The 16,374-nt window shown below is 31.0% G+C and overlaps 3 protein-coding genes across 4 annotated transcripts in view; all 3 read right to left on the minus strand.

The window, feature by feature from the left end:
- Window positions 1-16,374, minus strand: part of LOC129742003 (sodium-dependent transporter bedraggled) — a 260,366-nt gene that overhangs the window by 53,386 nt on the left and 190,606 nt on the right. The gene's annotated exons all lie outside the window — the stretch shown is intronic.
- On the minus strand, window positions 7,653-9,441 carry LOC129742007 (probable cytochrome P450 9f2). Its single transcript, XM_055733852.1, has 2 exons — window positions 9,219-9,441; window positions 7,653-9,161 (listed from the first exon to the last, which is right to left on the minus strand). The coding sequence occupies exons 1-2, from the start codon at window positions 9,428-9,430 to the stop codon at window positions 7,751-7,753; spliced, it is 1,623 nt and encodes a 540-aa protein (XP_055589827.1). The 5' UTR covers window positions 9,431-9,441; the 3' UTR covers window positions 7,653-7,750.
- Window positions 13,619-15,491, minus strand: LOC129742010 (probable cytochrome P450 9f2). Its single transcript, XM_055733855.1, has 2 exons — window positions 15,253-15,491; window positions 13,619-15,185 (listed from the first exon to the last, which is right to left on the minus strand). Exons 1-2 carry the CDS (start codon window positions 15,456-15,458, stop codon window positions 13,772-13,774), a joined length of 1,620 nt encoding a protein of 539 aa, XP_055589830.1. The 5' UTR covers window positions 15,459-15,491; the 3' UTR covers window positions 13,619-13,771.

Raw genomic sequence — 16,374 nt, forward strand, 5'->3', positions numbered from 1 at the left:
CAATTTTGATAATTTTGACAATTTTGACAATTTTGACAATTTTGACAATTTTGACAATTTTGACAACTTTGACGATTTTGCCAATTTCGATAATTTCGACAGTTTTGACAATTTTGACAATTTTGACAGTTTCGACATTTTTGATAAATTTGACAATTTTGACAATTTGATAATTTTGATCATTTTGACAATAATGACAATTTTGACAATTTTGAAAATTTTGAAAATTTTGAAAATTTTGATAATTTTGACTTTGACAATTTTGAAAATTTTGACAATTTTGACAGTTTTGACAATTTTGACAATTTTGACAATTTTGACAATTTTGACAATTTTGACAATTTTGACAATTTTGACAATTTTGACAATTTTGACAATTTTGACAATTTTGACAATTTTGACAATTTTGACAATTTTGACAATTTTTAAAAATTTTGACAATTTTGACAATTTTGACAATTTTGACAATTTTGACAATTTTGACAATTTTGACAATTTTGACAATTTTGACAGTTTTGACAATTTTGACAATTTTGACAATTTTGACAATTTTGACAATTTTGACAATTTTGACAATTTTGACAATTTTGACAATTTTGACAAATTTGACAATTTTGACAATTTTGACAGTTTTGACAATTTTGACAATTTTGACAATTTTGACAATTTTGACAAATTTGACAATTTTGACAATTTTGACAATTTTGACAATTTTGACAATTTTGACAATTTTGACAACTTTGACAATTTTGCCAATTTCGATAATTTCGACAGTTTTGACAATTTTGACAATTTTGACAGTTTCGACATTTTTGATAAATTTGACAATTTTGACAATTTGATAATTTTGATCATTTTGACAATAATGACAATTTTGACAATTTTGAAAATTTTGAAAATTTTGAAAATTTTGAAAATTTTGATAATTTTGACTTTGACAATTTTGAAAATTTTGACAATTTTGACAGTTTTGACAATTTTGACAATTTTAAAAATTTTGAAAATTTTGACATTTTGACAATTTTGACAATTTTGGCAATTTTGGCAATTTTGACAATTTTGACAATTTTGACAATTTTGACAATTTTGACAATTTTGACAATTTTGACAATTTTGACAATTTTGACAATTTTGACAATTTTGACAATTTTGACAATTTTGACAATTTTGACAATTTTGACAATTTTGACAATTTTGACAATTTTGACAATTTTGACAATTTTGACAATTTTGACAATTTTGACAATTTTGACAATTTTGACAATTTTGACAATTTTGACAATTTTGACAATTTTGACAATTTTGACAATTTTGACAATTTTGACAATTTTGACAATTTTGACAATTTTGACAATTTTGACAAATTTGACAATTTTGACAATTTTGACAGTTTTGACAATTTTGACAATTTTGACAATTTTGACAATTTTGACAATTTTGACAATTTTGACAATTTTGACAGTTTTGACAATTTTGACAATTTTGATAATTTTGACAATTTTGACAATTTTGACAATTTTGACAATTTTGACAATTTTGACAATTTTGACAATTTTGACAATTTTGACAATTTTGACAATTTTGACAATTTTGACAATTTTGACAATTTTGACAATTTTGACAATTTTGACAATTTTGACAATTTTTATAAATTTTGACAATTTTGACAATTTTGATAATTTTGACAATTTTGACAATTTTGACAATTTTGACAATTTTGACAATTTTGACAACTTTGACGATTTTGCCAATTTCGATAATTTCGACAGTTTTGACAATTTTGACAATTTTGACAGTTTCGACATTTTTGATAAATTTGACAATTTTGACAATTTGATAATTTTGATCATTTTGACAATAATGACAATTTTGACAATTTTGAAAATTTTGAAAATTTTGAAAATTTTGATAATTTTGACTTTGACAATTTTGAAAATTTTGACAATTTTGACAGTTTTGACAATTTTGACAATTTTGACAATTTTGACAATTTTGACAATTTTGACAATTTTGACAATTTTGACAATTTTGACAATTTTGACAATTTTGACAATTTTGACAATTTTGACAATTTTGACAATTTTGACAATTTTGACAATTTTTAAAAATTTTGACAATTTTGACAATTTTGACAATTTTGACAATTTTGACAATTTTGACAATTTTGACAATTTTGACAGTTTTGACAATTTTGACAATTTTGACAATTTTGACAATTTTGACAATTTTGACAATTTTGACAATTTTGACAATTTTGACAATTTTGACAAATTTGACAATTTTGACAATTTTGACAGTTTTGACAATTTTGACAATTTTGACAATTTTGACAATTTTGACAAATTTGACAATTTTGACAATTTTGACAATTTTGACAATTTTGACAATTTTGACAATTTTGACAACTTTGACAATTTTGCCAATTTCGATAATTTCGACAGTTTTGACAATTTTGACAATTTTGACAGTTTCGACATTTTTGATAAATTTGACAATTTTGACAATTTGATAATTTTGATCATTTTGACAATAATGACAATTTTGACAATTTTGAAAATTTTGAAAATTTTGAAAATTTTGAAAATTTTGATAATTTTGACTTTGACAATTTTGAAAATTTTGACAATTTTGACAGTTTTGACAATTTTGACAATTTTAAAAATTTTGAAAATTTTGACATTTTGACAATTTTGACAATTTTGGCAATTTTGGCAATTTTGACAATTTTGACAATTTTGACAATTTTGACAATTTTGACAATTTTGACAATTTTGACAATTTTGACAATTTTGACAATTTTGACAATTTTGACAATTTTGACAATTTTGACAATTTTGACAATTTTGACAATTTTGACAATTTTGACAATTTTGACAATTTTGACAATTTTGACAATTTTGACAATTTTGACAATTTTGACAATTTTGACAATTTTGACAATTTTGACAATTTTGACAATTTTGACAATTTTGACAATTTTGACAATTTTGACAATTTTGACAATTTTGACAATTTTGAAAATTTTGCCAATTTCGATAATTTCGACAGTTTTGACAATTTTGACAATTTTTACAATTTTGGCAATTTTGGCAATTTTGACAATTTTGACAATTTTGACAATTTTGACAATTTTGACAATTTTGACAATTTTGACAATTTTGACAATTTTGACAATTTTGACAATTTTGACAATTTTGATAATTTTGACCATTTTGAAAATTTTGACAATTTTGACAATTTTGACAATTTTGACAATTTTGACAATTTTGATAATTTTGATAATTTTGACAATTTTGACAATTTTGACAATTTTGACAATTTTGACAATTTTGACAATTTTGACAATTTTGACAATTTTGACAATTTTGACAATTTTGACAATTTTGACAATTTTGACAATTTTGACAATTTTGACAATTTTGACAATTTTGACAATTTTGACAATTTTGACAATTTTGACAATTTTGACAATTTTGACAATTTTGACAATTTTGACAATTTTGACAATTTTGACAATTTTGACAATTTTGACAATCTTGACAATTTTGACAATTTTGACAATTTTGACAATTTTGACAATTTTGACAGTTTTGACAATTTTGACAATTTTGACAATTTTGACAATTTTGACAATTTTGACAATTTTGACAATTTTGACAATTTTGACAATTTTGACAATTTTGACAATTTTGACAATTTTGACAATTTTGACAATTTTGACAATTTTGACAATTTTGACAATTTTGACAATTTTGACAGTTTTGACAATTTTGACAATTTTGACAATTTTGACAATTTTGACAATTTTGATAATTTTGTCAATTTTGACAATTTTGACCATTTTGTCAATTTTGACAATTTTGACAATTTGACAATTTTGTCAATTTTGACAATTTTGACAATTTTGACAATTTTGACAATTTTGACAATTTTGACAATTTTGACAATTTTGACAATTTTGACAATTTTGACAATTTTGACAATTTTGACAATTTTGACAATTTTGACAATTTTGACAATTTTGACAATTTTGACAATTTTGACAATTTTGACAATTTTGACAATTTTGACAATTTTGACAATTTTGACAATTTTGACAATTTTGACAATTTTGACAATTTTGACAATTTTGACAATTTTGACAATTTTTACAATTTTTACAATTTTGACAATTTTGACAATTTTGACAATTTTGACAATTTTGACAATTTTGACAATTTTGACAATTTTGACAATTTTGACAATTTTGACAATTTTGACAATTTTGACAATTTTGACAATTTTGACAATTTTGACAATTTTGACAATTTTGACAATTTTGACAATTTTGACAATTTTGACAATTTTGACAATTTTGACAATTTTGTCAATTTTGACAATTTTGACAATTTTGACAATTTTGACAATTTTGACAATTTTGACAATTTTGATGATTTCGACAATTTTGACAATTTTGACAATTTTGACAATTTTGACAATTTTGACAATTTTGACAATTTTGACAATTTTGACAATTTTGACAATTTTGACAATTTTGACAATTTTGACAGTTTTGACAATTTTGACAATTCTGACAATTTTGAAAATTTTGTTAATTTTGACAATTTTGACAATTTTGACAATTTTGACAATTTTGACAATTTTGACAATTTTGACAATTTTGACAATTTTGACAATTTTGACAATTTTGACAATTTTGACAATTTTGACAATTTTGACAATTTTGACAATTTTGACAATTTTGTCAATTTTGACAATTTTGACAATTTTGACAATTTTGACAATTTTGACAATTTTGACAATTTTGATGATTTCGACAATTTTGACAATTTTGACAATTTTGACAATTTTGACAATTTTGACAATTTTGACAATTTTGACAATTTTGACAATTTTGTCAATTTTGACAATTTTGACAATTTTGACAATTTTGACAATTTTGACAATTCTGACAATTTTGAAAATTTTGTTAATTTTGACAATTTTGACAATTTTGACAATTTTGACAATTTTGACAATTTTGACAATTTTGACAATTTTAACAATTTTGACAATTTTAACAATTTCAACAATTTTAACAATTTTAACAATTTTAACAATTTTAACAATTTAACAATTTTAATAATTTTAAGAATTTAATAATTTTGACAATTTCAGCAATTTTATTAATTTTATTAATTTTAACAATTTTAACAGTTTTAACAATTTTAACAATTTTAACAATTTTAACAATTTTAACAATTTTAACAATTTTAACAATTTTAACAATTTTAACAATTTTAACAATTTTAACAATTTTAACAATTTTAACAATTTTAACAATTTTAACAATTGTAACAATTTTGACAATTTAATAATTTTAACAATTTTAACAATTTTAACAATTTTAACAATTTTAAAAATTTTAACAATTTTAACAATTTTAACAATTTTAACAATTTTAACAATTTTAACAATTTTAACAATTTTAACAATTTTAACAATTTTAACAATTTTAACAATTTTAACAATTTTAACAATTTTAACAATTTTAACAATTTTAACAATTTTAACAATTTTAACAATTTTAACAATTTTAACAATTTTAACAATTTTGACAATTTTAACAATTTTAACAATTTTAACAATTTTAACAATTTTAACAATTTTAACAATTTTAACAATTTTAACAATTTTGACAATTTGGACAATTTTAACAATTTAACAATTTTAACAATTTTAACAATTTTAACAATTTTAACAATTTTGACAATTTTAACAATTTTAACAATTTTAACAATTTTAACAATTTTAACAAATTTAACAATTTTGAAAACTTTGACAATTTCCGCAATTTGGACAATTTAGATTTTTTTTTAAATACTGACAATTTTGACAATTTTAACAATTTCAACAATTAGATGATTTCGACGATTTGGACAATTTAAACAATTTAACAATTTTGACAATTGAACGATTTTGACAATTTTGACTAATTTGCCAATTTTAATATTTTTGAAAATTTTGACAATTTCGGAATTTCGATTTTTTTGTCAATTTTGATAATTTGGACAGTGAGACGATTTCGATAATTTTGACAAATTTGACAATTTTGGCATTTTTTTAAATTTTGACAATTTATAATAATTTTGGCAGTTTGAACAATCTTGGCAATTTTGACAATTTTGACAGATTCGACAATTTTTAATCTTTGGCAAATTTAACAATTTCGTAACTTTAGTCAATTTCGAGTCTTCTGACAATTTTTTGTGATGGCCCCGTAGGACCATTTGGGTCCTTCCTCCACCCCATACGCTTCTTTAGAAGTGGGAGGGACATTTTATCCTTAGGATAATTTTATATTACTTTGAATTTTCTTATTCTGTACGACTTTTTTCGTCTTACTTCCGCGTATGTCCATCACCGTACAATTCTTTATCTGAATCCTCGTCAGATTTCCATCACTTTCATCATATGATCCTTGTCAGGATTTGTCATATTTTTAAACAGTCTGTTTGATGTATTGTATTGCCATTTTCTTAAAAGTGTTTATGTTCACACTATTTTTGATGCTTGTCGGTAGGTTGTTGAACATTTGCAATCCGTTGTAGGAAAGAGAGCGTTTGCTCATCTCTTTTTTAATATTCGGCAGTCTGAAGACTTGTGCTCTTCTTGTGTTGTATCTGTGAATGTCGATTCCGTATTGCAGGCCATCCATTAAATAATATGGTAACATTTCATTTTTCATCTTATTTATAAATATCAAACTGTTATATGCAATTCCTTGTTTCACTGACAACCATTGAAGAATATCGAGCATTAAAACACTGGGAGTGTATCGATAACATCGAATCACTACTCGCATAATTTTATTTTGTATTCTTTGTAGTCGATTTGTTTGTGTGTCAGATGCGTGAAGCAATATTGTAGCGCAATAATCAAAATGTGGCATGATCACAGATTTAACATAAATTACTTTTGACCAGAAAGTTATATAACGGCTTATTCGGCACAGTATGCCACAGAAATCGCCAAAAAGATTTCTTGATTGTATAGTCAAAATGTGCTATGAAATTCAGCTACTCGTCAACTTGTATTCCCAAGTATTTGACCTGGCGCACTCTTTCGATGGCACATCCATCAATCAGCAATTCTGGGCAGACTCTTATTTTTCGATTACCAATAACCATCCAGTTCGTTTTATTAAGATTCAGACACATTTTTTTATGTTTTGAAAACTCAGAAAGATTTTTCAAATCAGCATTTGCTTCTTGGATAACTAGTTCTAAGTCATTACCACTCCAGTAGGAGACTGAATCATCTGCAAACAGTTTGAGACGACCATAACGAAGACAGTTTTTCATGTCGTTGATGTACAATATGAATAACAAGGGACCCAGAACACTTCCTTGGGGGACACCTAGATTATTTTCTCTACATCGGGAATACGATGTTCCATATTTTGTTCTTTGCATTCTACTATTCAAGTAGTCTTTGAACCAGTTTAATACCGTTCCGTTGACACCTATTCTTTCCAATTTTCAATATTGATCTTCCAATTTCTGAGTATCAAGTTCACTCTTACAATCAGTTGGGAAATACGACTTGAAAAAGTCATCACTACCTTGCATACCTTTAGGAATTTGGACTCAAACAAATGACAAGTATCAACTGTTTTTACTGTAACATATTGCGAATCGAAATTTCTTACACTTGATGTTCATTTGTCACTCACAATTGTTGTTAACAATTGTTATACACTTTTGAATAACTACAAGCCACTTCTAGGCTTAAGCTTCAACCAGATGCCATTTTCTGCGTTCAATCCTAACGAACTTTTCGAAAGCTTAACGGTATCCTCGGTTCGGGCAGTGCGTTCCAGGCGGAAATCTTTCAGCAAACAGAAAAGTACCGATTTGACCTCCATCAGCGCCAGTCGAGATCCGATGCAGTTCCGCGGACCCACACCAAACGGCATATAGGCTCCGGAATTGATCTTCGATCGATTCTCCTCGCTAAAGCGTTCCGGGTCGAATTTGTCCGGATTGGGGTAGTACTTCGCATCTCTATGGATGGCCATGGCTGGGAACCAAACGGTGCGACCTTTCTCGATCAAAAAGCGAGTTCCTTGATCATCATCGTACACGTAATCCTTGGTACAGAAACGGTCCATGATGATGCCCGGAGGCCATTTACGAAGGCCCTCCGATACAACCATGTCCATGTAGACCATTTTTTGGAGGGCTTCATTGGACAAGGGCTTACCGTTAAGGGATCGATCGGTTTCAACAATTTCTTCGTATAACCTCTGTTGAACCTCTGGATTTAAGCACAGCTCATAGGCTAGGAAACACATTGCTGAAGAAATGGAGTCGAACCCGGCTAGGAAGAACAGGAAACACTGGGCGATCAATTCGTTGTCCTTCCAAACCCTCGTATGGGAAGCTTTTCCGACAGTGGACTCCTCTACCGTAGCAAATCCGGCGTCTTTAACGCTCATTTCTTCGTCCTGATACTTAAGCGAACCCTTCTTAACCTCCATCAACATGTGGATCATGTCATTTCTGATGATGCCTTGGGCTTGCCTCTGCTTCATATTGTCAGTGATCATATTCTTGAAGTACTGGGTCAATTTTGGATCCACAAAATCTACGCCCAGTTTTTCCATCAACTTGGGCATCATCATGATGGAAATCATTTTAACGAGAACTAGAATCGAATCAAACCTCAGCAGCTGTTTACCCTTAACGTAGAAATCGTTTTCACGATCGCGCAACGAGTCCACCTCAATCCCGAAAGCCACCGTCGCGATCACATCGTTTCCGAAGCGTGAAAACACGTCTTTCATATCCAGCTCCAGCTCCTTGCCTTGGACGGCTTCGGCCTTCAGAAACTGCACCATCGATTGGCCACATTTGGCCACGAATTCATACATGTGACGTATTTTGCTCCCAGTAAATGCCGGACTCAACGTCGCTCTCATATCCCGCCACTTTTGACCGCGTAGTGAAAAGAGCGAGTTCCCGAACAAACTTTTACCCGAATCCTCCTCATCTTTGCCGTTGGTCATAAAGGGAGCGTGGTCCGGGAAGTAGTTGAAATCCTTGACTCCCAGCTTCTTAATCATCTTCGGGTCTCGCAACAGATAGATCGGATTCATCCGATCGTATAGGCCAATCAACCTAGACGAGAAATTTGTCACAATAAAAACCAAGAAAATGAAAATTGTGATCACTCACTTTGCATCCGGGAAGGTGTCGTAGTAAATTTGAATCTGCGACGGCATGTCCCTCTGACGGAAGAGCATCGGCGCAGTGCTGCCCAGGAACAGGGTCGGCTTCAGACATGGCACCGGTTTCGACAGGAAGTACTGATACTTTCTGTAAGCGTAATAGTACGCCAGCAGAACGATGGCCTCGATGGCCAACGCCGTTACCAAATCGACCTCCATCCACACATTCGGACTGAGAACGACTAAACCAAGCAATGCGAAATCTCATCAGATGCTTCCATACATTCATACCCGCAGCTATCTGAATCCTATGTGGTTTATATGGTCGGGATTCGACCAGACCGAACTGAACGCCATCAGCATTTTTCCGAGTCACTCGAGTTTAATGTACAAATATGTTCAATTATAGACAAAATCAGTAGAACTTAATAACAAGAATCAATAGTTTAAAATACAAGGAATTCATTCCAGTGAATTATTTTAGATTTTTCGGCTCCGCATAAGAACAACATGAGTTTTAAAATCTACAGTCCAAAAATTTTCTCATGGCGTTCAGTTCGGTGTAGCGTTATAATTAATTTATTGTGGTTGTTTGATAATGAGCCTGTAGTAATTGTGTTAAATTGAGCCAAACTTGAGTATTTATAATTTAGTGTGTAAGCTGTCAAACAAAAACACATGGGGAAACATAAACAAAGATCGAACAAAACAACATCATTCGTCGATTTTGCAGTTGTAGTTTGTTCCGCGCACTTCGTTACATACAGGTTGTGACCTATAAAGCACCGGATTATTCCGCACCGGCTGAAGGTGAGCAAAAACATAAATCACCTCAAACGGATCGAATTAACATTTATTGTCCTCAACGCACAGACAACGGTAACATTACCACAACAATCACCGACTGTGCTGATATTTTGTTATTGCCGACGGCCCCAACTGGGTGAGTGACGAATTAGCACTTAAGAAACCTTTTGAGAAAACGAAAAACAAAATTTGGTTTTCTACAGGGCCGTTGTTGCAGAGCAGAGTGTCGTTGTTCGGGAGCTCAACGCACCATTGGACCCAGCTCATTCTTTTGGCCAAGCCGGAACAGAACCAGCCGGATTCGGACAGCGGAGGTGCTCCGGGCAGTGGTGCGTGCCCGTGGAGCAGTGCAACCAGGCAGGGTTGCCAGACATTCCCGTGATATAAAGCTGTGATAAACCTGTGCCGTCCAAGCAGCTGTGATATGATTGTTGTTATTGTTTTGATGTTATGGTAGGAACGGGCCCGTGAGTAATAATGTAAGCTAGCTTAGGTTTTTAAAACGTCGTAATAGTAAATAATTGTAATTGCTACCGATTTGGGTTTTGAGTGTTTGTGTTTTGGGTAATAGTTAGCCGTGCAGCACACACTGAAAGTCAGTGGTGCTCAACTTGTTTCATCGGTCTGGTCGAAGGCAGGCCATATATGGGTATAAGGGTTTTGGATTCGGCCTCATCAGAGTTACCAGGTTGTTATGACAAAAATGAATATTTGCTCGCTTTTTGTTTCTCGAATATTTCAACTCAATTTTTAACTGTGTTTGAACTGAGATATGAAGAGGACTTTTCAAAACATAGTTAAATCTGCTTTAACTTATGGTTTTCATTATGGTTTTCAAATAATATTTAAAAAAAATCAGTACGAATATTGAAAAATTATTTGATTTAGCTCCACTGGGTAAATTGACCAAATTGACTTTTTTTTCATCAATATTGTGATTTTTTTCAATCTTGTTAATTTTGTCAATTTTTTTCAATTTTGACAATTTTAACACAATTTTGACAATTTTCACTATTGTTTTTTACAATTTTGACAATTTTGGCAGCTATGACAATGATGACAATTTTTTTTGACAATTTGAAAATTTTGACAATTTTGACAATTTTGACAATTCTGACAACTTCTGCAATTTTGACTATTTTGACAATTTTGACAATTTTGACTATTTTGACAATTATGACAATATTGACAGTTTTGACAGTTTTGACAATTTTGACAATTTTGACAATTTTGACAATTTTGACAATTTCGACAATTTCGACAATTTTGACAATTTTGACAATTTTGACAATTTGGACAATTTTTAAAATTTTGACAATTTTGACAATTTTGACAATTTTGACAATTTTGACAATTTTGACAATTTTGACAATTTTGACAATTTTGACAATTTTGACAATTTTGACAATTTTGACAATTTTTACAATTTTGACAATTTTGACAATTTTGACAATTTTGACAATTTTGACAATTTTGACAATTTTGACAATTTTGACAATTTTGACAATTTTGACAATTTTGACAATTTTGACAATTTTGACAATTTTGACAATTTTGACAATTTTGACAATTTTGACAATTTTGACAATTTTGACAATTTTGACAATTTTGACAATTTTGACATTCTTGACATTTTTGACAATTTTGACAATGTTGACAATTTTGACAATGTTGACAATTTTGACAATTTTGACAATTTTGACAATTTTGACAATTCTGACAATTTTGACAATTTTGACAATTTTGACAATTTTGACAATTTAGTTGACAATTTTGACAATTTTGACAATTTTGACAATTTTGACAATTTTGAAAATTTTGACAATTTTGACAATATTGACAATTTTCACATTTTTGACAATTTTGACAATTTTGACAATCTTGACAATCTTGACAATCTTGACAATCTTGACAATCTTGACAGTTTTGACAATTTTGACAATTTTGACAATTTTGAAAATTTTGACAATTTTGACAATTTTGACAATTTTGACAATTTTGACAATTTTGACAATTTTGACAATTTCGACAATTTTGACAATTTTGACAATTTTGACAATTTTGACAATTTTGACAATTTTGACAATTTTGACAATTTTGACAATTTTGACAATTTTGACAATTTTGACAATTTTGACAATTTTGACAATTTTGACAATTTTGACAATTTTGACAATTTTGACAATTTTGACAATTTTGACAATTTTGACAATTTTGGCAATTTTGACAATTTTTACAATTTTGGCAATTTTGACAATTTTGATAATTTTGACAATTTTGACAATTTTGACAATTTTTAAAATTTTGACAATTTTGACAATTTTGACAATTTTGATAATTTTGACAATTTTGACAATTGTGACAATTTTGACAATTTTGACACTTTGGACAATTTTGACAATTTTGACAATTTTTGACAATTTTGATAATTTTGACAATTTTGACAATTTTGACAATTTTGACAATTTTGACAATTTTGACAATTTTGACAATTTTGACAATTTTGACAATTTGGACAATTTTGATAATTTTGACAATTTTGACAATTTTGACAATTTTGACAATTTTGACAATTTTGATAATTTTGACAATTTTGACAATTTTGACAATTTTGACAATTTTGACAATTTTGACAATTTTGACAATTTTGACAATTTTGACAATTTTGACAATTTTGACAATTTTGACAATTTTGACAATTTTGACAATTTTGACAATTTTGACAATTTTGACAATTTTGACAATTTTGACAATTTTGCCAATTTTGATAATTTCCACAATTTTGACAATTTCAATCATTTTCACAAATTTTGACAATTTTAACAATTTTGACAATTTTGACAATTTTGACCATTTTGACAATTATATCAATTATGCCAATTTCGTCAATTGGACAATTGTTTTTGACAGTTTTGACAATTTTGACACTGTTTTGCCTTTTTGACAATTTTGAAAATTTTGAAAATTTGACAATTTGGATAATTTTGTCAATTTTGACGATTTTGACAATTTTAACAAATTTGACAATTTTGACAATTTCGACTGTTTGGATAATTTTGACAATTTTAACAATTTTGATAATTTTGACAATTTTGACAATTTTGTTTATTTTGATCATTTTGACAAAGTTTATCAGCAGTTTATTCTTCAAGCGCTGCTGATATGTTAAGTCATTCTGATTAGATTTCGAATCGCTATCACCATCCATCGTTATCAGCATAAATAAAATATGGAAGAAAAAAAAAAGCAACAATCACGGTCGAAATTTAAGGCCACCTTTTTACCTCAACAAACCTCATTTCGGGATGAGCTTCGAATTCCGTTCGGTACACTATCCGGATCTCCAGAATTTCGGAACCAAACCAGTTTTAACACATCACTTTAAAACGTTTCAGGACTTTCGAATGTGCTGCTCTGATTAAGCAAAGATGTAAACAGTATCTGTTTGAATACTTCAAATTATAGAAAAAGAGCCTACTTAGAGAAATAAGAAAAGATCTCTTCAGATTTATGAAGATCTATGAAACAGGTTGGACGAACAAAATGATTCGTTCGGAATGCATGGTTTTTCCACATTTTTCTTCAATGAAAGGTAATACGTTATGACATTTTTTTTAATAAACATAAAACCTAAAGTTAACAAAGCTCGATCCACTTTTCTTATGAAAGCACAATGTAACATCCGAGAAATTGTTTTAGAGAAAAACAGCAATAATTTAGAGAGTATGTAGGTGTTTTCCACGATTCCCAAATTTATCCAATCACATTCCTGGACTTCATCTTCAACCAAACGCCATTTTGGGTTTGCAGCCCGAAAGTGTTCTTCCGGGACAGCTCCAGGGGGATTTCCGTCTTCGAGGAGGGCACAAACTCGAACTCTTTCACCAGATGATAGACGGCCGATTTGACCTCCATCAGCGCTAAGCGGGAACCGATGCAATTCCGTGGACCAACACCAAACGGGAGATAGGCTCCCGCTAGGATTCGTGACCGATTTTCTTTGCTAAATCTTTCCGGGTCAAATTTGTCCGGATCCGGGTAGTACTTGGCGTCTCGGTGGATCGCAATTATCGGAATCCACGCGGTGGATTGTTTCTCCATTATGAATGGTTTCTCTGCGACACCCTCGAACAGGTAATCCCGGTGGCAGTAGCGATCCGTGAACGGCATCGGTGGCCATTTGCGAAGGGATTCCGAGACGACCATGTCCATGTATTCCATTTTCTGGAGGGTTTCGTAGGTTAGGGGTTGTCCATTGAGGGAGTCGCTTGTTTGAAGGATTTCTTCGTGAAGACGTTGCTGAATCTCCGGATTGACGCATAATTCGTACAGCAAAAATGAGAGACCTCCGGAGGTTGTCTCGAATCCCGCCAAGAAAAACAGGAAGCATTGAGCTATCAACTCATTGTTGGACCAAGTTCGGGAGTGAGTGGCTTTTCCGACTGCGGACTCTTCGACAGTCGCAAAACCGGCATCCTTTCCGTCCTTTTCTTCCTGTTGATGGCTCAGAGCTCCCCTTTGAACGTCCATCAACATTTGAATCATATCGTTCCGCACGATGTTATGCGTTTTGCGTTGTTTCATGTTGTCCTCAATAGTGCCCTTAAAATATTTGATAAAAACTGCATCGGTAAAGTCCAGCTTAAGTTTGCGGGCCAACGACGGCATCGAACGCATGATTATGACCTTCCACAACATCTTCAACATGTTAAATTTGAGCATATCTTTGCCCTTGACGTAGAACTCATTTTCTTTATCCCTCAGCGAATCAACGCTGATACCGAAAGCGACCGAGGCGATAACATCGTTGCCGTACCGCGAAAAGACGTCCTTCATCTCCAGCTCCAGATCTTCCCCTTTTTCCAGCTCAGCTCGGAAAAAAGATGCCATCGATTTGCCACATTCGCCCACCAGCTCGAACATGTGCCGCATCTTCCTTCCAGTGAAGGCCGGACTCAGCGTTGCCCTCATGTCTCGCCACTTCTGACCTCGCAAGGCAAACAGCGAATTCCCGAACAGCGTCTCGGTGTCCTCGTCTACCTCACTGGGCGACAACATCGGAGTATGGTCCGAGAAAAAGTCAAAATCTTTAATGGCTATCTGCTTGATGGTTTCCGGATCCCGCAGCATGTAGATCGGGTTAACCAAATCGAAGAAACCAATCATCCTGTAGGTGGATAAATAAACAACCTCAATTAACCCAACCCATTTGACACCAATTGACGGTAGCTTACTTCGCATCCGGGTACGTGTAGTAGATTTCATTGACGTGGGTCAGCACGTTTCTGCGCCGGAACAAAATGGGCGCGGTGCTCCCGAGAAGAAAGGTCGGCCTCACGAGCGGAATCGGTTTGCTGTCGAAATACTCATACTTTTTGGCGAAAAAATAGTAAATCAACCCGATCAAAGCAACCAGGGCGGACCACGTTATCCAGTCCATGTTATGTTGTCGGCTTGCGCTTACTGCGATGACTGACCAACGCCTGAACGAGAAATATGCGTCTTAGCAAACCGTTTTGGTTTGGTTTGAAACGTGTGCTCGCTCCAGTATTGGTGCGATATGAACAAACGAAGAAAAAATCTCAAAATACTGACATCACATTCAACCACCATCCACCCAGTCAGTGGATTTTGGAGATTATTGGAGCTCAGAATTGCAACATTTTGATTACAAGAACAACTTTTTGAAGTTGTTATCTACACAACAACAAGAAACGTTTCACTGCCAAAATTTGAACCATCGCTTTTTACCCGTTTTTGTCTTAAATTTACATCGTAAGCAATGCAAAATTCGAATATAATTCCATTAATTAATTTAAATCGTCATATTTAACGTCTAATTGTGGTTTATATTTCATGTAATTTAAACTCAAAATTGTCGAAATTGCCAAAATTGTCAAAATTGTAGAAATTGTCAAAATTGTCAGAATTGTCAAAATTGTCAAAATTGTCAAAATTGTCAAAATTGTCAAAATTGTCAAAATTGTCGAAATTGTCAAAATTGTCAAAATTGTCAAAATTGTCAAAATTTTCAAAATTCTCAAAAATGTCAAAATTGTCAAAATTGTCAAAATTGTAAAAATTGTCAAAATTGCCAAAAAGGTCAAAATTGACAAAATTGACGAAATTGACAAAATTGACAAAATTGACAAAATTGTCAAAATTGACAAAATTGCCAAAATTGACAAAATTGACAAAATTGACAAAATTGACAAAATTGACAAAATTGACAAAATTGACAAAATTGACAAAATTGACAAAATTGACAAAATTGACAAAATTGACAAAATTGACAAGATTGACAAGATTGACAAAATTGACAAAATTGACAAAATTGACAAAATTGACAAAATAAA

The sequence above is a fragment of the Uranotaenia lowii genome, chromosome 2, assembly GCF_029784155.1.
Source record: "Uranotaenia lowii strain MFRU-FL chromosome 2, ASM2978415v1, whole genome shotgun sequence".
NCBI lineage: Eukaryota > Metazoa > Arthropoda > Insecta > Diptera > Culicidae > Uranotaenia > Uranotaenia lowii.

Bases quoted from the DNA above. Each gene is read 5' to 3' on its own strand.
- LOC129742007 (XM_055733852.1), bottom strand. From the start codon at position 9,430: ATGGAGGTCGATTTGGTAACGGCGTTGGCCATCGAGGCCATCGTTCTG. The intron at 9,162-9,218 runs GTGAGTGATCAC...TTTCTCGTCTAG, and splicing joins GACACCTTCCCGGATGCAAA to GTTGATTGGCCTATACGATC.
- LOC129742010 (XM_055733855.1), bottom strand. From the start codon at position 15,458: ATGGACTGGATAACGTGGTCCGCCCTGGTTGCTTTGATCGGGTTGATT. The intron at 15,186-15,252 runs GTAAGCTACCGT...ATCCACCTACAG, and splicing joins TACACGTACCCGGATGCGAA to GATGATTGGTTTCTTCGATT.